General features: G+C 41.1%; 3 protein-coding genes across 4 annotated transcripts in view; 1 reads left to right on the top strand and 2 right to left on the bottom strand.

The window, feature by feature from the left end:
• The window catches only part of ETFDH (electron transfer flavoprotein dehydrogenase), a 29614-nt gene extending 18057 nt beyond the window's left edge, over nucleotides 1-11557 (bottom strand). The window contains exons 1-3 of one of the 2 annotated variants that reach the window (XM_074951061.1): nucleotides 11293-11557; nucleotides 1357-1503; nucleotides 148-377 (exon numbers count right to left, since the gene is read on the bottom strand). In XM_074951061.1, the coding sequence (XP_074807162.1) occupies nucleotides 148-377; nucleotides 1357-1503; nucleotides 11293-11326 (411 nt within the window). In that variant the 5' untranslated portion in view covers nucleotides 11327-11557. Of the gene's footprint in view, nucleotides 1-147; nucleotides 378-1356; nucleotides 1504-8860; nucleotides 9350-11292 lie in introns of those variants that run through there. The other variant, XM_074951062.1, reaches the window with a different exon arrangement.
• Nucleotides 11558-12079: 522 nt separating this feature from the next.
• On the top strand, nucleotides 12080-16611 carry C4H4orf46 (chromosome 4 C4orf46 homolog). Its single transcript, XM_074951060.1, has 2 exons — nucleotides 12080-12444; nucleotides 13052-16611. Exons 1-2 carry the CDS (start codon nucleotides 12274-12276, stop codon nucleotides 13205-13207), a joined length of 327 nt encoding a protein of 108 aa, XP_074807161.1. The 5' UTR covers nucleotides 12080-12273; the 3' UTR covers nucleotides 13208-16611.
• The window catches only part of RXFP1 (relaxin family peptide receptor 1), an 86302-nt gene continuing 74635 nt past the window's right edge, over nucleotides 14800-26466 (bottom strand). The window contains exons 14-18 of the mRNA XM_074951059.1: nucleotides 24967-25038; nucleotides 23206-23435; nucleotides 19753-20163; nucleotides 18559-18777; nucleotides 14800-16106 (exon numbers count right to left, since the gene is read on the bottom strand). Of these exons, the coding sequence (XP_074807160.1) occupies nucleotides 15805-16106; nucleotides 18559-18777; nucleotides 19753-20163; nucleotides 23206-23435; nucleotides 24967-25038 (1234 nt within the window). The 3' untranslated portion in view covers nucleotides 14800-15804. The remainder of the gene's footprint in view (nucleotides 16107-18558; nucleotides 18778-19752; nucleotides 20164-23205; nucleotides 23436-24966; nucleotides 25039-26466) is intronic.

The following is a 26466-nucleotide window of genomic DNA, read 5'->3' as shown; positions in this document are numbered from 1 at the left end:
TTTTTACACAACAAAGGAAAAAACTGTGCAATGAAAGATGATATTTATAAATCATCTTATTTAGAAATAATATACAGAGGTGCAGCATGGAGCTTGATACAAAAGTTTGTTTCAAGTTAGAGATGAATCATGATTAAGCATTCATACCCCTCGCTCCTTCCAGTCCGGTAAGAGTTCTTCCAAAGCTCGTGGCTCAAGACAAGCACCAGAAAGTGTATGTGCACCGATCTGAGCAGCCTTCTCCACCAAGCAAACACGAACTTCTTTGCCATACTCATTGGCTAACTGTTTAAGTCGAATAGCTGCAGAAAGACCTGCAGGGCCTGCTCCAACTATAACAACATCAGCTTCTTCTGCAAATCTTTCCATGTTCACCCCTTTAATAGAGCAAAGTATGATATAGCAATTTTGTCCAATAATACATCTCTCTCGCCATTCTCTTCCCCTCTCTCTCTAAAGTTTATTGTTTTGCTTTGTCATATCAGCCACCAAGTATCAAAATACTGTCACCTTGGACTAAGATGGGGCTAATATTCAACAGGTGTGAACATAATGTACATGAGCAGCATTTTAATTGTGCTTTTGCCTAACGTTTGGAATATAAAACTAAGCTTTTGCTAATAAAGAGGGACACAGAAAGAACTTTAGATTCTAATCTCCAGTACTCATGCCATCCTAGAATGCTTAAAATAAGGGCCCAGATCTACGCTCACTTCTCAGGTGTGCTTGGTACAGCTCAGGAGAAAAGAGGGGGGAGAAGTGCCATTAAGCAACCTTTAACAGTCCTCCTTCTTCCCCCTGATGCTGGGAATGCTGGTCCAGTCCCAGGTATCTGCTGCTTTGCTCTAACGGTCAGGGGTCCCCATGCGCTGTTCTGGCAACAGGGATTGTTGTGACATAAAGAGGACCCAGTCACACCCGCTTTCTCCAAGGAGCTGCTAAGGTTAGTGAATTTATAGATTAAGATAGCATAAATAAATATCTTATTTGCCCTATTTCATCATGATCAACTCATAAGACCACATTACAAAAGCAGAAAAATACATATCCTGACTGCAATAAGATAAATAAGACAGATGTTAACTTTTTGGTTTGTATGTCTATAGCTACAAGATCGATTTACACATTTGCATCCTGAAGTCTCATACTTTCTTAGTTTAATTAGGAGCAAACTAAATAAGATCAGTTCTGCTGCACTAAAGCTGACCATCGTAAGCAAGCAACCATAAAATGTCATCTGAATCTTTAGTATTGCACTTAACAGCATCTCTGTAAAATAACTATGCTGTTAACATTTAAAAATGCCTGCAATTAATATAGACAAGCTGTTTTCTTAACATGCAATTTTTCATTTACCTTCCCATCTTTTGTCTTTGTTCCGAGAATGAATAGTATAGTGTGTAGTGATTCGAGGCACAGAGGAAGTAGAAGCCCATCTTGCAATACACAAAGTCGGTAGAATGTCTTTCTTTACTGACTTTAAAGCACGCAAACAATGATGTGCTGTAAAAAAAAGGACAACTAGATGAGCTGAATCATGTAACTGTTGACACAGAGAATAGTTAACAAAGGCTTGAACCCATGTTTGTTTGTTTTTTTAAATCTTGAGGCTACTCAGTACAGAAAAATCCTAAACAAATTAATAAATCATGACCCTACTCTATGTTTCAGGATTAAAGATAGGAAGTTGACTGCAGTAGGTATCATTCCACCTGATAGTACATGATACATTTTGCACCATCATACTCCCATTATCATGAAATAGTAATAGGAAAACAGGGCCCACAACATGGAAAAAAGAGTTCTTAACATTACTTTTTAAGGCTACACCTACATTGCACTTTTGTCGGTAAAACTTTTGTTGGTCAGGGGTGTGGAAAAAAAAACATACCCCCAACCAACCAAAGTTTTACCAACAAAAAGAGCCAATGTGGACAGCGCTTTGTCAGTGGGAGATGCTCTCCTGCCGACAAAGCTACCACCGCTCCTTAGTGGCGGTTTTATTTTGCCAGCAGGAAAGTGCTCTCCTGCCAGCGATGAGCGGCTACACGAGAGATCTTACAGCAGTTGTGATGCTGTAAGGTACACAGTGTAGACGTAACCTTAATTTCAGCTGTTAAATTTGGGATATTTACCCTTCTAGCACCCAAAGTATTTATTTCCTGTTTTGCTAGGGTTTTCTCCTATTTTCTAGTTCCTGTGTTCCTTGCACAGAGTTCGCCTGTAGTTTTATAACAGGCTTAATTTCCTCTACTTGTTTCTACGGTTAGTAATTTTAAAGAAAAGTAATTAAGGAGAGAGGGAAGAAACTTCTATGGCTGCCATATATGGCAGGCTTGAGGGATCAGAAAGATGAATTTCATATTAACAGAGTCTTTGTTCATATTTTAGAGCATCCACCATCATAATATATTCATTCTGTAATATGAATGACCTCGCCGTCGGCGGAACCCTATTTGAACATCATAAAATTCACAAGCTGACATGGTGTTCTCCAAATGGCAGAGATAAGAACAAGATTGACCATATCATGATCAGTGGCAAATGGTGACGCTCACTGACAGATGTGAAAGTGAGAAGGGGTGCAGATGTTAGCAGCGACGACCACCACCTTGTGACAGCCTCCATCAAGCTAAAACTGAGAAGTGTGGGTCCACCAAACAAGGGACATAGACGTTATGATATTGACAAGCCAAAGTCCCTTGCAATACAGAAAGCCTTCGTTCTGCAGTGAAAGAACAGGTTTCAAGCACTTGCAGACTTTGATGAAGAGGGGGGGAATGCAGATGAGGAGATCAACAAGAAGTGGGACAAAGTAACAGCAATTTATAAACAGAACAGTGAAGCCTGTCTAGGCTACAGGAAGAAGAGACGGAAGGATTGGATTATACCCAGCACATGGAATGCCACAGAAACCAGACGAGTCCTGAAGAAAAAAGTTTTAGACACAAAATCCCAGAAGCTAAAGGACAAATACCACGAGCAGTACAGCAAGGGTCAAACGCTTTGTGAGAGCAGACAAACGGCATTGATAATCTGGCAACACAAGCAGAGGATGCAGCTGCTTGTGATGAACTAGGAACCGTCTTATCTGTGGTAAACGGCAGACACCAACAAGCACTCAACAAGAACAAACAAGGACACCTACTAACAACCGAAAAAGAACAAGAAATGCGCTGGACAGAGTATTTCAAAGAATTGCTGAACAGGGAGCCACCTAAAGAGGAAGCAAACATCCAGGAGGCAGAAGATGATCTTGGTATCAACACAGACAGCCCAACTAAGGAAGAGATCATTCAAGCCATCAAATCTTTAAAAAAAATGAGAAAGCTCCTGGCAAGGATAACCTGAATGCAGAATTGTTCAAGGTAAATCCTAAATTAGCATCTATCCTGACCCCTCTGTTTACATCAATCTGGAAAAGCGAAACAGTGCCAGATGAGTGGACCAATGGGGTTATAGTGAAGATACCGAAGAAAGGAACTCTCAGTGATTGTAATAACTGGCGTGGTATAACACTTTTATCTGTGCCAAGCAAAGTATTGTGTAAGATCATAGTCCAGCGTATATCAGAGGCAGTTGATAGTGTTCTCAGAAGAGAGCAAGCTGGTTTTCGGAAAGGGCATGGATGCATAGACCAGATCTTCACTCTACGAAACATAATCGAACAGTGCTTAGAATGGCAACGGCAACTCTACATAAATTTCATAGACTTTGAGAAGGCTTTTGATAACATTCACAGGACCAGCCTATGATGCATTCTGCGGGCATATGGAATTCCTTTCCGTATAATTGTCATCAAAAGCTTCTGTTTCAACTTTACATGCAGTGTTGATCACAGTGAGCTCAGTTTTGAAATCAAAACAGGAGGATGTCAGGGGTGTGTCATGTCTGCAATCCTCTTCAACATTGCCTGGGTAATGTGGGGAACAACAGAAGACATGCATTAAATGGACACTTCTCATCCCTTGAAGAACTGGACTTCACAGATGATGTCACTGTCCTATCACATACCCAACACAATATACAAGAAAAAACAATTTGACTCAACGCATTCAGCCAGCAAATTGAACTGACAATCAATCGCAATAAGACAGAAATCATGACCTTTAATACTGCCTCATAATCACCAGTATGGATAGAAGATCATGTTCTCACCAATGTAGAAACATTCACATACTCGGGCAGCACCATCAGCCAGGACAGTGGAACAAGCCAGGACATCTGGAACAAAATTAATAAAGCCAGGAACACCTTCAGGAGCTTAAATACAGTCTCAGAGTAGCAGCCATGTTAGTCTGTATCCGCAAAAAGAAAAGGAGGACTTGTGGCACCTTAGAGACCACACCACACGATCCATTGTCTACAGCCAAGCTCTACGATACAACCGCATTTGCTCCAACCCCTCAGACAGAGACAAACACCTATAAGATCTCTATCAAGCGTTCTTACAACTACAATACCCACCTGCTGAAGTGAAGAAACGGACTGACAAAGCCAGAAGAGTACCCAGAAGTCACCTACTACAGGACAGGCCCAACAAAGAAAAGAACAGAACGCCACTAGCCATCACCTTCAACCCCCAACTAAAACCTCTCCAATGCATCATCAAGGATCTACAACCTATCCTGAAGGACAACCCATCACTCTCACAGATCTTGGGAGACAAGCCTGTCCTTGATTACAGACAGCCCCCCAACCTGAAGCAAATACTCACCAGCAACCACACACCACACAACAGAACCACTAACCCAGGAACCTATCCTTGCAACAAAGCCCGTTGCCAACTGTGTCCACATAGCTATTCAGGGGACACAATCATAGGGCCTAATCACATCAGCCACACTATCAGAGGCTTGTTCACCTGCACATCTACCAATGTGATATATGCCATCATGTGACAGCAATGCCCCTCTGCCATGTTCATTGGCCAAACTGGACAGTCTCTACGTAAAAGAATAAATGGAAACAAATCAGACATCAAGAATTATAACATTCAGAAACCAGCTGGAGAACACTTCAATTTCTTTGGTCACTCAATTACAGACCTAAAAGTTGCAATTCTTCAACAAAAAACCTTCAGAAACAGACTCCAACGAGAGATTGCTGAATTGGAATTAATTTGCAAACTGGATACAATTAACTTAGGCTTGAATAAAGACTGGAAGTGGATGGGTCATTACACAAAGTAAAACTATTTCCCCATGTTTATTCCCCCCCGCCCCCCGCTGTTCCTGTCAACTGCTGGAAATGGCCCACCTTGATTACCACTACAAAAGGTTCCTCTCCCCACCCCCCACCCTCCTGCTGGCAATAGCTCACCTTAAGTGATCACTCTCATTACAGTGTGTATGGTAACACCCATTGTTTCATGTTCTCTGTGTATATAAATCTCCCCATTGTATTGTCCACTGAATGCATCCGATGAAGTGAGCTGTAGCTCACAAAAGCTTATGCTCAAATAAATTTGTTAGTTTCTAAGGTGCCACAAGTCCTCCTTTTCTTTTTGTAAATACAGTCCGGAAATCATCAAAATACAAAACCAAAACCAAACTCAAGATTTATCAGAGATGTGTACTTTCAACACTACTTTATAGTGCAGAATGCTGGGGAATGAGAAAGTATGACATGTCCAAACTCTCTTCATTCCATACAACCTGCCTTAGAAAAATCCTCTGTATCTTTTGGCCTAGAACAATCTCAAACCAAGATCTATTGACACAGTGCAGCCAAGACGATCGGAGCACCATCATTCCCAGGAGACGCTGGAGATAGATTGGTCATGTGCTTCGGATGGAAACTGATATCACCAGAGTAGCAATCAGATGGACACCTACAGGCAAGAGAAAATGAGGCTGCCTGAAAACAACATGGCGAAGAGCTGTGGAAGCTGAGCTGAAAAACCTGTGGCACAGCTAGGGAACCATTGAAAGACTTGCCAGAAACAGACAGGCGTGGAGGAAACGCCAGAGGCATAATAGTAACATGATGATTATGATGACCATCATAATATATGAGCATCAAAATCAGGATTTATTCTTGCATATAGGACTCCATAATGGACCCTGCTTCTGCCATCCCCAATTTTGGTCACTAAAGTTGGATTTTTAAAAACGTACAGAATACAGACGTGACCAGTTTTGCTGTAGCTCAGACACTAAAACATAACCCAGTAGAATAATAAAGAAATATAAGTTCAAATAATAGAAAAATAACCATAACATTTCAATGTCAACTAGCCTATTGTGTAAGGACAAACAATATTAGTTGCTTAATCCTTAAAAGGAAAAAAAAAGTTGAGCTAAGTTAGAACTCAAGAAAGTCTTAACTCTGAAAAACTAGTCAAAGTACAGGGATGGGCTAGGCAACTTTCCCCACATTGCTCCATAAACTCAAAGTATAACTAATCGAACATTCTGGCTAGTCTTCTCCTAGGCCTTTCTTCACCAGAACTTTCAACCATCTTTGTGCAGTTTTGTGAGACCAGAGAACCTGAGTCGCTCAGAAAAGGCTAGGATTGATTGTTTCTATTTTTAAAAAGGCAGTTTTTAGTTTACTACTACTAATAGAGAGACTGGAATAACCACCAATCTTTGAAACCAGGTCTTTATTCATTAGGAAGTTATCTAGTCTGTTTATTCTTTACTTGAAGTTGTGATCTGTACTCAACAGGCAGCTGTTCAATCATAAAAACAAAATTATGACTTCAAATGAGCAATAGGCAGTCAGACTACATGAACTCCTAAGTAATTCATGCCAATATCCCTTGTAATAAAGCCACCAACCCAGAATACATGATACAGCAGCAGAACTTCTTCCGAAGTTTTCCATTTTCCAGAGTTATGAATAGCACTGAAAGCATGATCATGTATACAGATGATGACACAGACCATGTCAAAGTGAAGAAGCCTAAAATATAACCTTTTATCAGTTTTCAAAATGCATAGAATTCCTTTTGTGTTCTTTTTAGTCCAAACAAATGCTTTGGTGATCTTCATCTCTGTGATTAAAACAGTCCTCACAGACCCCACAATCAAAAAGTCCTAGAGCTAACAATAGTATGCACATACAAAAGAAAAACATATTGTAAGGAAACATTTCAATTTCAAAGTTCCAAAGACTTACAGTAAACATCAACATACAAACAAAAAAGGCTTACAAAAATTTAAAATACCTTCAATCTGTATTTAAGTTTGTTTCATACTGCACCTGAACATACATTAGTGAACGCTAGATGGGCAGCTAGTCCTTGGCTGTAGGCCTGAACAAAACTTCATGATCAACAGTAAAAATTTAGATTGGTTAAAGCAGTGTTTCCCAAACTTGGGATGCCGCTTGTTCAGGGAAAGCCCGTGGCAGGCCGGGCCAGTTTGTTTACCTGCTGCGTCCGCAGGTTTGGCCAATTGCAGCTCTGGCCTGGCAGGTAAACAAACCGGCCGGGCCTGCAAGGGGCTTTCCCTGAACAAGTGGTGTCCCAAGTTTGGCAAACACTGGGTTAAAGTATATTTTGTTTCAAAGGTAAGGTTTACACATACAGTAAACCCTCAACTGGGCTTCCTAAACATTACTGCAAGCACAACAAAATCCTGATGGTGGTCAGAAGCAAATGCCCCCAGTATAAGTTTTCAATACTTAAAAAAAGACCTTATTCAGAGAGACTATTATATCACATACTTATTATAAAGATAATATCCCCTTTTCACAAGTAATAATGTGGAGTATAGCCTGAGGACTATTTTCCCTACATCACTATGCAGAGGAATTGGTAAATGTAACATGAATGAATAAATATAAGAGAGTGCAAAAGTGAAAGAATAGTACCTTGTCCTGGTTCAAAAGATTCAGAATATTAAAAGTTGATTTACCTGGTATTATTCTAAATGAAATAAATAAAATCAAAACAAACAAACATTGGGTCATTTTGAACATAATGGAAATAAAAGGAATTCTGGACCCAATCTTGTTATGTGTCATGAAACCAATGGCACATAACAGGCCAATGCCTGTGAGGACTACAGGATCAGGTCAAGTTAGTTCCTTTCAGGCTAAATGCATAAGAGGGGACTTGAAATACTCAAAGTGTACTAGTTTAACTACCCAGATTCATGTAACCATTCAACATCTTGGGAGCTGGAGGGGGATATGAGGAGGAAAGGAGTTGGAGATTGGAGGGGATAGAGAAAGGAGGAAGATTTGCTTGTTACACCATGAAAAACTGCTATCTTAATAGTTTAAATCAGGCTGAACTTGGATTAGATTTTTACATCTATAAATGCTCTAGAATTTCAGACCCTATCTTATGGTCCCATATCTTCATATAAATATTGTGACAAGTTGGATTACAGAAACCCCCTTGGGACTGCCAACTGATGTGCTTTGACTACCTCTGAGTCTGTTTTCCCTGCCAGCTTAGGACTTCAGTGCCCTGCCTGGTTTGAGCCAGACACACTTGCCTGATGGTCTGAACCATGTCCCCCAACAGCTGCAGGCTTAACTGAAAACAGCTTAAGACAGCTGTTCCTGTCTCCAACACTCAGATGCCCAACTCCCAATGGGGTCCAAAACCCCAAATAAATCCATTTTACCCTGTATAAAGCTTACACAGGGTAAACGCATAAATTGTTCGTCCTCTATAACACTGATAGAGAGATATGCACAGCTGTTTGCCCCCCTTCCCAGGTATTAATGCATACTCTGGGTTAATTAATAAGTAGAAAGTGATTTTATTAAGTACAAAAAGTAGGATTTAAGTAGTTCCAAATAATAACAGACAGAACAAAGTGAATTACCACACAAAATAAAATAAAACATGCAAGTCTAAGTCTAACAGTAAGAAAACTGAATACAGACAAAATCTCACCCTCAGAGATGTTTCAATAAGTTTCTATCACAGACTGGCCGCCTTCTTAGTCTGGGCACAATTCTTTCCCCTGGTACAGCCCTTGTTCCAGCTCAGGTGGTAGCTAGGGGATTTCTCATGATTGCTCTTTTGTTCTGTTCCACCCACTTATATATCTTTTGCATAAGGCAGGAATCCTTTGTCCTTCTCTGGGTTCCTACCCCTCCTTCTCAATGGAAAAGCACCAGGTTAAAGATGGATTCCAGTTCAGGTGACATAATCACATGTCACTGTAAGACTTCAAGCCCTCATTCCTCCCAGCCTGACTCACAGGAAGGCCTGCAAGCAAACACAGCCACCCACAGTCAATTGTCCTGGTTGATGGGAGCCATCAAGATTCCAAACCACCAATAATGGCCCACACTTTGCATAACTACAATAGAACCTCAGAGTTATATTTCACATTTCTAGTTTCAGATACAAGAGTGATACATTTATACAAATAGGATGACCACACTCAGTAAATTATAAGCTTTGTAATGATACCTTACAAGAAACCTTTTGCATGAAGCAAATTCCAGTTACATTATATTCAGTCATTAGCATATTTTCATAAAATCATTTTGAGTGAAACATCACAAATATATAATAATTTTTAAAGTGTCACAGTTCATAAGCCATCTGAACTAGAAATACCTGTGTCATACCACCACAAACTAAGAATCATCTCTCCCTCCCTCCACCCCCCAATCCCTCAGCCTGACTTTACAAGTGAAGAGAGACCTTAAATAAGTATCACTTGTTTCCTAAAATGCTTTGAACATTTATTAAATATTTCTTCAAAGTCGCAAGAGCACGATATCCAAGATAGAGAGGAACAATTTTTGTATTGGCACTTGTGAATAATGCACCCAACCAAAAGGCAAACCAATATAACCTTTATATCACCACAGGGTGTAATCTCTTGGAACAGTGTAATGCACATGGACTACAAGTATTATTTACGTAGCTTAAGTCATACTAACTTAAATAGACAATCCAGATGTCACACTTAACTGCAATAGATTTAGGAGTGAAAGTCTCAAGCAGTATTTATTTTAAAACAGAGAACCTTACAGTTAGTAATGTATTGCAGAATAGAACATATTTCATAACCACAGAAACAACTGCAGGTACATTCCTTAAAACATGCAACCTTCATTTACCATTTGAGAGCGCTATGATAAGATTCCTTCTTGACTAAAGTTATATGAAACTAAGATATGCATTTGTTAATGATCTTTTAGGTCCCAATCCTGCATTGGCAAATGAGCAGGCAGACTCATCTGACCTTCCTGTATAGAAGTCACTGCAGGATTGGGGCCTCAGTGACTTGGTACTTCACTCATAACACCCATAAGTCTGAACTTTTTGCAAACATTTTTTTTAAAAGGGAAGGAACTTGTATCCATATGAAACTCTTTGCTAACTGCTAACAAGGGGATTATTTCCATGTTCATTATTTAAATGATGGAACAAAGATGGAAAAGTAACTGTTATTTTCTCCTATTATCCATGCATTACAACACTGGGAAACCACCACCTAAAAAAAGAAAAAAAAAATGTATACACTGTACATGGTACTTTACAGCAGATAACACACCAATAAAACAGATACATAATGGGTCAAGTCCTGCACACAATTATGCATGCAATTTTATTCATGTGAGGAAAGTTATATGAATTAATGTTTCCCAGATTGGACTCTCATCTACGAACAGTTACTAGTGTGTTTTATCTGATGTAAAGTTGCTCACATGTGTATGTGGCTGTAGGATCAAACTCTACAAAATTAAGATCTGACTTTGCAAGACCCTGATCCTGCAAGAGTTCCGCATGGGTGGACACGTACAGCACTGCAATGACTTCCACAAGGAGAAATTGTGAACTGAATACACAGTCAAATGAGGTAAATGAACTAACAACAATGGTAATTCTGGTCAGTACTGTGGGGTCAGTGTCCTTTCCATTCTAACCACGTTATCACTACCTCGCACATCAAGCACAAGCAAGGGGCATCACAACACGGCTGACTCGTGTTCAAATATATCTGTTTTGTAAGAGTCACAAGGCAATGACCTTTGGTCCAGTTTTGTGTCTCGCTGTAAAGACAAGGGGAGGGGCAGCCGTGTGTGGTGGGTACAGCCCACAATCATACTTGCTACTGGACAGGGCCCCTAGCTCGCCACTTTCACTCCCCTGTCCTACCCGCATTGCTATTCCCGCACACACGGGGGTGGGGTGGGGCGCACAGCCCCCCTTCCCACGAGCAAGGAATCGTGGTAGCATGTTAACAGGGCAGAAGAGGAAACTGCTTGGGGAGCGGGTGATTTTCAGGCACCACCCGAGAGTCAGCCTGCAGTCCACTAGCCCCGCGGACCAGCAAGGTGCCCACGAGCGACGCCCCACGTTACCTTGGCTGGAGAGCGTGCAGAGCGGCAGCGGCATAGTGCCTGCCTGGGCGCCCCCCGGGGACGGGGCAGCCTCCCCTCAGGGCCTGGAACAGGGGCGAACGCTGCCGCTCCCCGCTACGCACAGCCCGCCCCCCAAAGCGCCCGGGGGTCCCCGCTCTGCCTTCCCCGAGCGCCCGGGCGCTGGAGCTCCGGGTCAGCCTGCCGCCGCGAGCCCACGCACAGCCCCGGCCAATGGCATTCACCCCACACAGCGCACACCCGCAGCTCTCGCCACCCCGTCCCCCCCCCCACTGCGCCTGCGCGCCAGGCTACCTGCCGGGAGACGGAGTTCCCGCCCCACCGAGGAGGGATTACTACAGCTCCCAGAATGCCCTGCGGGAGGAGAGGCGCTGGCCCGCCCTACAGGTAGGGCGATGTTCCCGCTAGGGAAGGGTGCAGCACGGCGCATGCGCTAGGCCGGAGAAAAGGAATTTCTTTATTGTCCCATAATTAAACAAAACTCCCGGGACGCGAGAAGGCGGGGCTGTATAATGGCATCCATGGCCGCCATAGCTAACGGCCTGGCGGACGCAGGCTGGAGCTGGGGAGGACGCCTGATACCGGCATGCATTGCGGCAGGAGAAAACTATCCCTCCCAGCATGCAGTGCGCCTATCAATGGTCTAATCGTGTTCTCTTGAAGGTCCCGCGCTGCATGCTGGGAGTAGTAGTTCAAGTGGAGAGGCACTGCATATCGGGATAGTAGCGGACCACATTACCACATCCCTGCCCCGGCCAGCAGAACGGAAGTTGGGGTGGTGTATGCGGAGGGGGCCGGGATACGCTCTCACGGATCACCGGCCCTACCACGGGGGGCGGGGTCGCCGAAGGCTCCGTCTCTGCCTCTCGGGTAGGGGGCGGGGCTAGTGAGTTTCGCGCGCGCCGCAAAACGGGTTGATTTCGAGGGATCGTTTTGCGGCCGTTCGGAGCCGAGGCAGGGAGCATGGCTGAGGCGGGGCCGGCGCAGCCCGTTTCCCCCGGCGCGCCCCTCGGCGCCTCCCCCGGCGCCGGGCCCAGGAGAAGCCGGAGCGGCGCCAGCAGCGGGGCGCGGCCGCTGGAGCAGCTCAGTGACCCGCGGGAGCTGCTGGAGGAGGTGGAGATGCAGATCGATGACGTGAGTCTCCGCCGCGCAGGTCGGAGCCGGCCCTGCTCTGCCCAGCGCCAGGCACGCTGCGCCGGGTCCAGTGTCGCCCCTTTCCCAGCCCCATGAACTAAACCCTTTTAAACCGGAATGTGAGTGTTCGGGGGGGAGGGAAATCAGACCTCTGCTCGTACCTGTGTAGACGAGGACTGATTAAAGACCTGTCTGTCGCCCTGCCTTGGTCAGAGCACGGGGAAGCCTCCAGCCCGGTACCTGGCCATCCAGGAACGTGAGGCAGACCTCAGACTGGCTGCACCCCCCTCCCGGTATCTCTGAACACCCGTGTGCGTTTGGTGCCAAAACTATAATGGGGTTCAAGAAAGAATTGGATAATTTCATGGAGGACAGGTCCACTAGTAGCTAAGATGGTCTGGGATGCCACTCTATGCTTGGAGTGTCCCTAGCCTCTGATCGCTCGAAGCTGGGAGCGGGCAATGGGATGGATCATGCAGTGGTTGCCTGTTCTGTTCACTCTCTCTGAAGCAGCTGGCATTGGCCACGGTTGGAAAACAGGACACTGGGCTAGATGGACGGACCATTGGTCTAACCCAGCATGGTGGTTCTTATGTTCTTGCTGCAGGCCGCATTCTCGCTAACAAAGATCCTGGAGGCAACGTCTGCTGTGTCAGCCCAGGTAGAGGAGCTCGCGACCAAATGTTCAGAAAATGCCCGATTCCTTAAAACGTGGCGGGATCTTCTGAAGGAAGGGTATGAATCTCTGAAACCCAGTGACTGACTCTGTGCAAACACACACAGGAGGAAAGCTCAAGAGGGTACCTGCGTGAGCTGAAGCTGAATCATCCCACAACATTTTCACTTTGTTACCCTTGTCTTGCAATGCCAGGACTTGGCTCTCGGCCATGCTGGGTTAAGGAATGTCTGTATAAATGAAGACTTAAACAACTTTTTTGTGCTTTTTAATGTCTTACCGGGGCTTTCATCAACTGCCCCCCTTCAAGGAAATGTTTTGTTCTGTGCACAAGCTGTTTCTGTGGAGAAAACGTTGATACTGGTGCATGCATGAACATCATTCAGAATCTGTTGATAATAGTATAGACTGTTTTAGTTTGGCTTGGGAAGAGGGACCAAGTCTGGATTTTTAAACTGTTGGTTTCCTTGCAGTTCTATTGATTAGCAAGGAGATATGAAATGTACTAAATAAAATTTTCATTAATGTTACACTTGTATTCAAATACCACACAGAGAGAGATATCTGATACCTCTCTAATTGACCACCGTGGTTCTGTAAATCAAGAATTCCCCAAGTGTAATCACTTGCAGACAGCTATAGTTTTGTTAACCCCCATAGCCTTCAGGAATGTATATAAGCTTGTCATTTCCAAAATAAGTCTCTTTAAAATCTTGTTAATCAAACGAGACTACATGTGAAACTTTCTACCTTCACTTATACCTATACAAACTCCATTCTTACTCTGCCATTTAACAGGGATTAATATAGATATAACTGAGTCTAGAACTTGGTCTCTCGTTTTTAAGACTGTAGCCCAGCTCCCTCTCTACACTGACAATCATCTTAGCCAGTTTTTCAATACTTTTCTCCATAGTTGCATTTTTACAGATTATTTGATCACTGCAAACCCTTCTACACCTGATATTTTTATGTATTTTGGTTACTAAACTATATCTAAAGTGCCTTATTGTATGCTTAGATCATATTTTTCTTCCGATAGAAACTCAGCTGTATTGTGTATTAAAAGGTTGGGTTGCTATTTGAAGTATATATTTCAGTTTCAGTAGTATCTGTGCTAATTCTCCGTTTTCTGTAATCTTTGAAATAATATGCTGTATCAGAACTTGTTCTGCATTTCCTCCCATTTAACGAACTAATAGGTTTCTGATTCAAACCCTATAATCTGGCATACCATTGTAAACAAGGATTGACTATCTAAAAGATTTCTAATTTGTGGTAAATATCTGGATCATAGCTACTGTACCCAGAAACATATGAAAAAATCAGCACTGAAATGAGTTGGGAAGCTATAGAAAACTGTAGTGGTGTGCCATGACTGAGTAGTCATTGATCCCTATTTCTTGGTGTCCCGTTCCCCCCCCCCCCAAGAAAATCTAATTATTTATTTTTTTTACCTAAAAAATAAAAGACATTAGAACAAATATTGAACAGCTAATTATGGCAGCTTCTTTCTTCCTTCCTCCCATCTGTCAAAGGGTAGAGAAGCTGTAAGTAGTACAGGTGCTCTTACTGTTCCTTGATTATTTAGCTAATCAACTTGATGCTCTCAAAGTGGAGTAAAGGAGAGTTTAATGTTGCAGACATTCTGCATTATCCAGAGTATCAAGTGAGGATACAAAATGAAATATGGTGTGTTTACTATTTTCATCAAGGGGAAAACAATCAGTTTGATCAGCAGGTAAATCTTTATTCCAAATAAATCAATATATACAGTAGCGGAAACATGATACTCATCTGTTCTGTATTTGATTCTAACATATTTTATAGTTTTGTAAACAGTAAAGTGTGAGTCACACTATATTTTCCTTCTTGTATCTTTTATGAAGTTGAGTGCAAACATTAAAAACATCTTTTTGCTTTTTTAAAAAAAAACTTCAAAGTGTAAATGCAGAAGAGCATTTCCTCCAGCTGACTAACACGGCTGTTACTCTGAAACCTGTGTTATCTTGGGAACTCAGCTGGCCACAAGCCAGTTACTGAAAGTTTCCTTATCCAGTATCCCTTTCTTTCATAATATCAAAAAGTGTCTTTAAAAAAAAAAAAAATCTGATACACACATCTGGAGAATCTGCCTGATTGCTTCAGTTGGGATCCCCCAAAACTTAGCTCAACGTTGTACCATTTTTAAGTATTCATAAATCTGAATAATTTTAATTGGTGTCCAGTGCCCCATGCCTGACCTATGAGTAACTCTTCAGAAAAATACTGCAACTGACTAAAGTTTAGGAAGTTGCATAGCCATTCAGAGTTAACTTTTATATTTTTAGCAATCTGGTCATCTAACAATAGACTGCATATGAATTACATTTTAGAATTTAGAAAGGTACAAAGTAACAGTTTTAACCTTTTTGACTTTATCTGCCCAGCCCCAAAATGAAAGTAAAAATTGGACTGATAGTGGAATTTTATTCGCATACATATTTTTTTCCTATGGCTACTACTTCCTAAGGCTCTTCAAAAACGTGTGTACTGTTAAGTTCACTCTCTGTTGTCTTTTTCTGATTGGACCTCTTGGCCATCACTGATGTGAATCTGTGTTACAGCTTTTTCCTTACTGCTATAAAACAGTGAGTCCACATCAGAGATGGCTGTGCAAATTTTACTGTGACTATTCAAAACATTTATCTGTATGAATTCAGTCTTGTGGAATGTGTGGTTGCTGATGTTTCAGAGGAGTCTGTATAAATAGCAGGCTTTGTTAACTCTGGTGTAATCTCTTGCTTTGGCCACATCTCTACCCAGATAAATGATGGGCCATATGTTTTCTGATTGCTTTTGCTTCCTATGGATCTTCCTTGTTTGTAATTATACCAGGCCTGCCGAATCATTTCTTTGAAAGGTCGTGTGGTCAGAGTGTAGAGGAGAGGATTCAAAGCACTATTTATGGGCAGTATAAAAATCACCACCCAGGAAGTTATAGTACCTTGAGGAGGAAAAAAGAAATTTTAAATATTCAAAAGTGTATGTACTCAATAACATTGTATTAGTATATAGTACTTTGTGCTAAAAGCAGTGTACAAATATTAACGGATATGTTCACAGTGGCCCGTAAGGTAGGTAGGTACTATACCATTTTACAGTTAGGGAATCAGGGGCAGAGAGTCGAAGGGACTTGTCCAAGCTCACCCAGCATGCCAGTGGCAGAGCTGGGGTTTGATTTCCTGACTCAGCTTTGTGCTCATTCCTTCAAACTACACTCTGTCTACTTCTAACAATACTTTCTTTTAGAATTACATTTTCTTAGGTAGAGGAGACTTGCACTTCTTAAAAAATGCATTTTCAGAGTAAGTTTCCTTTTCCTACGGGACATTTGCTATACACATTTTTTGGTCAGACATTTGATATTTGACTCTACCCCTTTCAAAAGATAACTCTAACACCCTTTTGCTGAGTCCATGTTCCTGAAAGGCAAGAATTTCTTACTAGGTCTCTCCTCTGACATGTATTTATAACTAAAATTGATAGAGTAGTAATTTCTAAGCCTACTATTGCTGGTGGCAGCCTTTATACTAAACAAATGTCCTTTGTGATATGTAGGGACCTACCAAATTCATGGTCCATTTTGGTCAATTTCACAAATTGTAAATTTAATGATTTCAGATATTTAAATCTGAAATTTCAGGGTGTTGTAATTGTAGGGGTCCTGACCCAAAAGGGAGTTTGTGTGTGTGTGAGGGGGTCAGTGTTATTGTGGGGGGGGTTGCAGTACTGCTACCCTTACTTCTGTTCTGCTGCTGATGGTGGTGCTGCTGTCAAAGCTGGGTGACTGCAGAGCAGCAGCTGCTGACAGGGAGCCCAGCTCTGAAGGCAGAGCCACTGCCAACAGCAGCATAGAAGTAAGGCTGGCATGGTATGGTATTGCCACCCTTACTTCTGTGCTGCTGTTGGATCATATTAAAGAAGTTCTGTATTAAAATCACAAATGAGTTTGATTCTCCATAGTTTAAATTCCAGGGTGTTACTAATTAAGAGGCCTCTTGGTTTTTGGTACTGTTTCTCTCCTTCTATGTGTGAAACTTACAAGCTGCTAATTGTGTTAGTACATTCTAAGACAGTCTGTTCTCAAAGCAATACTTTGTAATAACAACTACTCACATAGAGAGAAACTCAAAGCAATACTCTGTAAAAATAGAAACAGCACCCAGAGACTCCCAGCCCTTTTGTTGTATTCTTCTCGCTTTGTTAACAATTGTGATTAAAATAGAGATAGAGGATGTATGTGAATGGATGCTTGGTGTGGATAATAACTGAATAATCAGGGAGGTGCCAGCCTAAGAATCCAGTGTCCATCGGCTGAAGAAGGCGTCAAGTGGAAAATAACCAGAGGACCCCCGGAGGGCAGACTGGAATCCACCCAACAGCCTCAAGAGTGGGAGAACCAAAGAACAAGATAACATCTGGCAGCACGGACCCATCAGGAATGTGCCATCTGCTGATTGATTCAGCAACAGCATGATAAAGCAATTCCCATAGACTGGCATAGGAAGAAATTCCTATAAAAATGGACTCTAGAAAGTGAGAACTTTGGGGTCTGATTCTGCAAACCAACTTCCAGGAGCATCAGATGTGCATCTGACAAGGCCCTGCTCCCTCCTCAGGTCCAGGCCACCTGGCCAGTGGCTTGGCATGAGCAACTCTAACGCTGGTAACTATGATAACAACCTTGCAGAACCTGTGTGTGTGTGTGTGTGTGTATGAATGAATGTGTGAATAAATATGAAATTGAATGTTATAGCTATAACTAACTGCTGACTATGATTCTTTCTGTATTCACATAAATGTGGTATTTTGCCTTTTCCCCTTTAATAAGATCCTACTGGTTTTTATTTTATTGGTATAACACTGCTGCCTTCAGAGCTGGGCCTTGGTCAGCAGCCATCGCTCTCCGGTTGCCCAGCTCTGAAGGCAGCAGTACAGAAGTAAGGGTGGCAATACTGCAATCCTCCCTAAATTAACCTTGTGGACCCCCCGCAACTCTCTCTTTTCAAAAGGAACACTGCAGCAGTGAACGGTTGAAAGAAACTACATCAAGCTAGACTTTTTTGTGTAGTCTTACATTGAGTTCAGACATCAGAGCCGCAACAGCTGTTATTGCAGCAATGTGGCTGCCACCTAGAGCCATAGGATCAGAAATACCAGCTGTAATTAAAATTTTGTTTTCAAATTTTGTCCATTGTGCAATAATATATGATCATAAGCTTTTGAACTTTTATTGCTGTGGCTAGAAAAAATAGACTTGGGGTGGGAATATTTAAGCTTTAACTGATATAACATAGGATTATTTTTTGTTAGCACTCTAGTTTGCATTTTCTAGCTGACTTTCACACAAGCCATTTAACTGAATTTTTTATTTAGAAAAGAAACAAAAAACATACCTGGTATTTCTACTTGAAGTAAAGAAAGCAATTTCAAAATAAAGATGGGAATCCAGCATAGCGCATCAGTGAAAACAATGAAGAAAAAGCGTTTAGCAAGGGTCATCTCTTTTTTAATATGATTCCGGATTTCAGTTGCTGTGATGGTTGTTTGGTGAACACTGTAAAACATACTTCCATAGGAAAACACAATGATGATAAAAGCTGCCAAGTTTACACCTGTTAAGAAGTTAAGGGATGTTAGTGATTTAAGACCTGAATTAATATTTCCAGGCATGTAGCTTACTGGCAAATTGGGCAAGTTATAGGGCAGGTAGCAAAGGAGAATCTTGTATCCAAACTACCAATACAACTGGAATTTAGATAGGTAGGTAGAACTTGAGTCAGTCTTTATATAGGACACTGAGGTTAATGCCCTCCTTACTCAAAGTATATTTATTAATTATCACTAAATAGTGAACATTTGCCATCTAAACCATGTAGTGCATCTTGTAGGTCTGTGTTCTTTGGTTTCAGCGTTGCTTTACTGACAATCATCTACCCAGACACATTACAACCCCTAATCCCTGTACTATCTGAGCACCTGCTAACTACTAAGGAATTTTATGCTTACAACAACTCTCTCAGGTCAGTATTATCCCCTTTTTACAGATGGCTTATCAAGGCACAAGACAGATTAACTGACTTGCTCAAGGTCTCACAGGCAGTCTGCGACTGAACCAGGAACTGACTCTAGATCTCCTAAGTCCTAGTGCAATGCACAGTCCACTAGACCATCCTTTCGTCCCTAGAAAGATGTGGCCTAGACAGGCAAAGATTGGGGACTCAATCCCTGATTAGCACATGCTCCAACCAACTGGCCAGTGACTGGTCATCAAACCATCATCAAACTAAGCAGCAAATGAGTAAGCTTGTGTATAATACTGAGATTTTAAAAATATTTTTATAAATTTGTGGGTCTCAGATTTTCACAGAGCGCCCATTTTCAAAAACATGAGTAAATAAGGTGTTCAAATCTAATTCTTGGGTGCTGATCGTTGTACTTTAGCATATAAATGCCCACTTTATGCACTTATCAGAGCATCCAAATATGGGATTTGGGAAGCCTAGTAAGGCTGCCAGCTTCGTTTAAAACTTGGGCTCCCTGTGTAGCTCCAGCCAACATCTGTAAAGGAAGAAACATAACATACTTACCTAAAAAAATAACAACAGAATAAATCTGGCCTCCTGTACTTTCTGCCTGTTCTGAATGAAGAGGAAAACAGACCCCATTGGTGCCATAGTAGTTTCTGAAAAATTCCTTGTGGCTCAGTGGAATAAAAGCAACCACAAAGCCAATAACCCAGATGAGAATCAAAATGGAAATTGTCCTGCATTTTCCTGGCTTCAAACACCTAAAAGGGTAAACTATGCATATATATTTTTCCAAAGTCATGTAAGTCAACAGTAAAACTGACACCTCTGTGGACAGAATAGCCAATGATCCCACCAATTGGCAGTGGATACTGTCCATCCACAACTGAGCATGCTTGTTGTATTCTCCACGATATTTAACATCAAAGGCTCCAATCACAAATAAATATATTCCCATCAGACAGTCAGCACCTGTAGAAATAGCATTTAAGAACATGAATAAATAGGGAATAATTTGGTTTATATATCTGAATTGTCCTTTATTTTACAATATATATGTATTAATAATATACTTAAAGTTCTACCAACAACTATAGTTAAAGTTACAAAATTCTCAATTCTAACTAGTTTTCAGTGACTGCTGCCTTTCTGAAATTTTCACCATTTGGGCTGACATATTTTCATTCTTGCTCTCTGCCCTACAGTGATTTTTCTTTTAAGTTCATGCAAAAAACAGTTGTTATAAAGCATGAATAAAAATAACGTACATTTCTCATTACAAAAATACTTCTTGCACCTTTTTATGAACAGTTCTAGTTCCAAAATGGCTAGAACACTGAAACTTGGTGGGCAAAGTGTTCACACTGAGTAGAAGTGTCTTTGCTAGTGTCACATACATTTAGTTTTGTTTTGCCCAAGCTATGATCCTATGAAAAATCATATACTAGGCATGCACAATACAGATTGCACAGAGCCTTTTACTGAGGTTGAAAAGTTCTCAAGCAAGGCAGGCCACACTGCACGCATGTGGCTGACTAAATTAGCTCCACAGTGAAAAGTAAAATATTGTGGGAGGGTTCATGCACACTCTTCAAAGTATGCATTAGGGAGTTCCTCTCTGAGCCACCTTAGGCATTGTCAGGATTAGAGCTGTGCAAAGAAAGATAATTCCATTTTGTGGAGGATTTCAATATTTTGAAATCTGGTTTAATTATGATGTGGAACAAAAACCAAAAATTTTGAAATACTCCAAAAATGGGAAAGCCCTGGAGTCTGCAACTTCAGGCCAGTCCACGTGGCTGGTGACCCTGGAGCTGTGGACTATGGAAGCCTTGGGATCCCTGGCTCAGGGGCAGTCCACCTAGCTGGCTGCCTGGTGTGGAGAAAGTAAATAAGGAAGTGTTATTTATTCCTTCTCATAGAGAAGAACTAGGGGGTCACCAAATGAAATAATTAATTTAAAACAAACAAAAGGAAGTATTTTTTCACACAACGCACAGTCAACCTGTGGAACTCCTTGTCAGAGGATGTTGTGAAGGCTAAGACTATAACAGGATTCAAAAAAGAACTAGATAAATTCATTAGCCAGGGTGGGAGCAGGAATGGTGTTCCTAGCCTCCGTTTGCCAGAAGCTGGGAATGGGCGACAGGGGATGGATCACTTGATGATTACCTGTTCTGTTTATTCCCTCTGGGGCACCTGGCATTGTCCACTGTCGGAAGACAGGATACTGGGCTAGATCAACCTTTGGTCGACCCAGTATGGCCATTCTTAGAGCCACAGACCCTGGAAAGCTGTAGAGTCCCTGACTCCAGGGCAGTCTGCATGAGTGGTTGCCCCTGAGTCCTGGACCTTGGAAGCTCTGGAGTCCCCAGCTTAGGTGCAGTCCACCTGACTGTCCCAGAACCATGGACCTTGAAAGCCCCAAAGTCACTGGCTCAAGGACAGTCCACCTGGCAGGCTGCCAAGGAGCTGTGATCCTAGGAACCAGTGCTGGTAGGCAGGATTCCATAGAACCGTCCCTGCTTTCCATCAGACCTTTGTCAAAAGCAAACAGCTTCAGCAGAAGTTTTAATTTCAATGAATCAGCCTTCTCCAATGGAAAAACATTCTGTTGGAGAATTTCTGACCAACTCTAGACAGGAGAAGGTCTCTGTTGCAGACCTCCTTGGGTGCACCTGAGGGGGACAATATGCCAAACCCAAACGTTAAAAAAGCATGAATCAGCCCCCCCCCATCATGAGGGTTGGGGAGGGTTAAGAAGAAATTTGGGGTTCTTTTTATTTGCCTTACAGTCTTTGAACATGTAGGATGCACTTGCTTCATGTTTTCAATCTTTTCACTGCAACCATAAGTACTAAAATTGTTTTTTAAAATAACAGTTGAGATTCCCATGCAATCTCTTTTTTATTCAGTAGTTGGGGATTTAAGGAAATGATTAAATATCATGAGACATGCAAGAAAGTTGTAAGAGATAGCAATGCTGAAAGTGAGAGAGACAGGGTTGCCCTGCTGTGGACCTCATAAGGATTTGGGATAAGGGTTCCTGGGGTGTCTAGCGCAGTATTTTGGACAAGCCAACAAACCACAGAGTCCTGGACAGTGGGTATTTAGAAGTGCTGCTGTCCTGTTTTATATACAATTGACAATTGCTTTCAAATGTGATTTATGTAATCTCATGAAATACCAAAGTTAAGGTAGACCTCTTTGTATTTAATTTATAATAAATGCAGTATTGTAGCCGTGTTAATCCCAGGATATGAGAGAGCCAAAATGGGTGAGGTAATATCTCTTATTCGGCCAACTCCAGGTCCTGAAGAGCTCTATGTAAGCTTAAAAGCATGCCTCTCTCACCAACAGAAGTTGGTCCAATAAAATATATTGCCCCACCCACCTTGTCTCTCAGACACAGGCAGGGAATTTGTAATTCCATTCATCAATTACGAAGTTGTTTGTCAACAATTCTTGGTTTTAAAATTTAAAAAGAAGCTCTGACATTCAGGGTCACATTTTGAAAGTCAGTCCTGCATTTGCACACACAATCATTTGGTCATGTAAAGAACAGAATTTTCTCTTGCAAACAGAACTCACAGAATGTGTGTAAAATTGAGTTGTTACAACCGGTATGCAAATTCGATTGTTTTGAACACAAATCCTGCTGATGTGCACAAATTACTATATGTTCATAATTGTGATGAAGCTGTGTTAATGTTCCTTTGAAAATTTGGGGCTCATTCCTGTTCTTATTGAAGACTGTGATTTGACACTCAACTTCTATAGGAGTAATATCAGACACTTTGCCTTCAGTGTTAACCCACTCTCCACAGTAACTTAAAGGTAGAATCCAACAACCTTTGTGTTGTTTGAGGTATAGCATCTTATATTATAATTTGGCTGAACTTTCTCGCTCTTGCAATCTAGTGCTCTGCTGTATAATAATAAAATTTATGGCCAGACACACTAAAACCAGATTTTTATATTTGTTTGCTACCTTTTATTCGGGGGAATACTCACAGCAGAGAGACATTATTGACATGGCATGGAGCTTGTTCTCAGATCTGATGTAAGGTCGCATGCAGATAACAAAGATATTTCCAAAGCAAGTGACAGCAGAAACAACCCAGACAAACACTCTCTGTATAATGCTAGCTAAGAGATTCTCAAAGGATGAAATCCCATCAGTATTTGGCTTACAGCTGCGCACATGAGGGGCATATCCACAATACTGGAATTTCTTAAAATATCTGGTTGAGGAAAAAAGAAAATGAGAAAAATGTTTCACTCTGATTATCAAATTGATGTGGTTTGGGATACATGTTTTTCACAATAATATGGGCATTTGTGGAACACCTAGTAAAGAGCCAAAGCATAAAATGTTTTATGGTAATAGAAAACTAGTAATAAAGGATTTTGATTTTTTCAGTATGCACACAAAGAAATGCATAAATTCATTAATGGATTCCAAGGCTAGAAGGGGCCATTGTGATCATCTAGTCTGACCTCCTGTATAATGCAAGGCATAGAACTTCCCCGAAATAATTCCTAGAGCAGATCTGTTAGAAAATTGTCAGTGATGGAGACTCCACCACTCGCCAAGGTAAATTGTTCCAGTGGTTAATTACTCTCGTGTTTAAAAATGTAAACCTTATTTCCAGTCTGAATTTGAAATAAACTCCAAGTCTGTATAAAACCTGTCAGGGTATGAACCGATTAGTTAGTTAATGTTTGTTTAGTGGTTTGATGCTTAAAAGCACAACATAAGTGTGCTAAACATTAGTAATAACAGTACTTTAAAAAAGTAGTTATTTTAATTGAATCCATAGCGCACACTATAAAAAGATATGATTGTGACAGAGTGCAGAAACAATAGCTATCCTCACTAAGCTGGGAGTTAAGTAGCTCTTGCCCTCCTTCCCCGTTCCCTAGTTTAATTACTTATGTGAAGGCATATAAGAATGTCTGCAGGGGAATCAGAAAGCGAAGAGTGCCTGTAGAAAGTCACGAGATCTACACCCAGCTGCTAAGTTGGGTTATTTTCCCCCCTTTGTTTTACTTACTGATACTGATAAAGGTTTGATCATTCATGCTGATTATGGTTGTATTTTTTCATCAGCTGAAAGTGATCTGGTACATTCTGAGAGCCACAGAAACATTATTAATAATGGTCTATATCAGAATACATTATACATATACTAGCATACCTAAACTGGTGCTATTAATATTACTTTAAATCATTTATACATCAATAAGCAAACCTAGATAGGGTCAGTACAATATCTGTTTACAAGGAACTGAACTTTGTTGTTTAGGAGATTTAATAATAATTTTAACTTTATCATTATGTTCAAATGAATCCTAACCTCCCCCCCATCACTTTTTCTTAATGATACTCTCAGCTTACCTAAAAAGAAAAGGAGTACTTGTGGCACCTTAGAGACTAACCAATTTATTTGAGCATAAGCTTTCGTGAGCTTTCGTGAGCTACAGCTCACTTCATCGGATGAAGTGAGCTGTAGCTCACGAAAGCTTATGCTCAAATAAATTGGTTAGTCTCTAAGGTGCCACAGGTACTCCTTTTCTTTTTGCGAATACAGAATAACACGGCTGTTACTCTGAAACTCAGCTTACCTGACAGCATCAATTGGTTTTTCAACTATTCACCAGCCAGAGAGGCAGTAAATGCCAGTTCTCATACATTTCTATTTTTAAACATTCTGCACTTTGTCAAGTTAAAAATTCAAAACACAAGGAGGAAAACTGGAATAATCTACTTACATGTGGGAGAGATTTCTAAGTGGTTTGAACATCCTTCTTTGGATATTTGTAATTTCAATGCCCTCCAGGCTGCTATAACCGATATATTCACAATCAAAAAAGGCAACATAAAATCAGTGGTAAAACACAACAAGCTTATTGGGGGCACAATTGTGTAGCTTTGATTATATGAAACTATAGATGAATGAGAATTGCTTCTAGTCCATTCATATATTTGAAACTTCTGCAGTAGAAATTCTAAATAAAAAGCTAAAAAGTGAAATAAAATAAATTACAGTTAATTTTGATAATCTCACTGTCCTAATAGCACAAAGGAGCCTCTTTCAGTGCTCTCAGCACTTTCAGTTATCTATATTATTGCTCTGCCCTTCCAAAGTATTGTTCTATTGATGTTCTTCCATTATCTCAGGGAAAATAACAGTTCTAATAATAATATTTTACATTCATATTGTGCCTTTCATTTCAGAGGGTCCAAAGCACTTCGCTAGCTATAGTAACAACCACTGAATTCACCCAATGACTGGCATACTGATTTGACAAAGACTGAGAAAAATCACAGAAATGTAGGGCTGGCAGGGACTTTATGAAAAGTCATAAAGTCCAGCTCCCTGTGCTGAGGCAGGACCAAGTATATCTAGACCATCCTTGACATGTGTTGGTCTAACATATTCTTAAAAACTTCCAATGATGGGAATTCCACAACCTATATTGGAAACCCATTCCAGAACTTAACTGCTCTTATAGTTAGAAAACCATTCCTAACATCTAACCTAAATCGCCCTTCCTGCAGATTAAACCCATTTCTTCTTGTCCTGTCTTCGATGGACATGGAAAACAACGGGTCACCGTCCTCTTTATAGCCGTCCTAAACATATTTGAAGACTGTTATCAGGTCCCTCCTCAGGCTTCTTTTCTCAAGACAAAACATACCCCATTTTTCAAGCTTTCCTCAGAAGTCAGGTTTTCTAAACCTTTCAAAATGTTATTGCTCGCCTCTGGACTTTCTCCAATCTGTCCACATCTTTCCTAAAATGTTGGCCACTCTTTCAAAACTACCATGGGATTTTTTTGTTTTTATTTTTTCTTAATGTAAGAAAAAATTGCATTAATATCTTCAACTACAATGTTATGTCACTGAAGTATAATTTTATAGTATTATATTAACAGAATAATTACTTAATTCTTTCAGTTCAAACAGTGCAACAGTTAAATGTATAGTGTGTTTTCTAAATATATACTGTTGTTTTTTGATTTGCACTGAGATGAATTTGGGGCCTATCCTATAAAGATTTGAGTGCAAAGTCCACCTGAGTTCACAGCAGATCAAGCCACAGGTGAAGAACAGTATCTGCCTTAATGGTTAGTAGCTGTGAGGTAGTGGCCAGCTCTAAGGGTCTTTTAATGCCTTTTCCTCAGGGCGTGTTTTATTGTCCACAGAATGGTTGCTTTCCCTTCTCCTCCCAGCCAACTTTCTGCTTATCTCTGGTCACTGATGCAGAA

Source organism: Natator depressus, chromosome 4 (genome assembly GCF_965152275.1).
Source record: "Natator depressus isolate rNatDep1 chromosome 4, rNatDep2.hap1, whole genome shotgun sequence".
In the NCBI taxonomy this organism is placed as follows: domain Eukaryota; kingdom Metazoa; phylum Chordata; order Testudines; family Cheloniidae; genus Natator; species Natator depressus.
The sequence above is the reverse complement of the archived record's forward strand: the minus strand, read 5'-3'. Positions and strand labels throughout refer to the sequence as shown.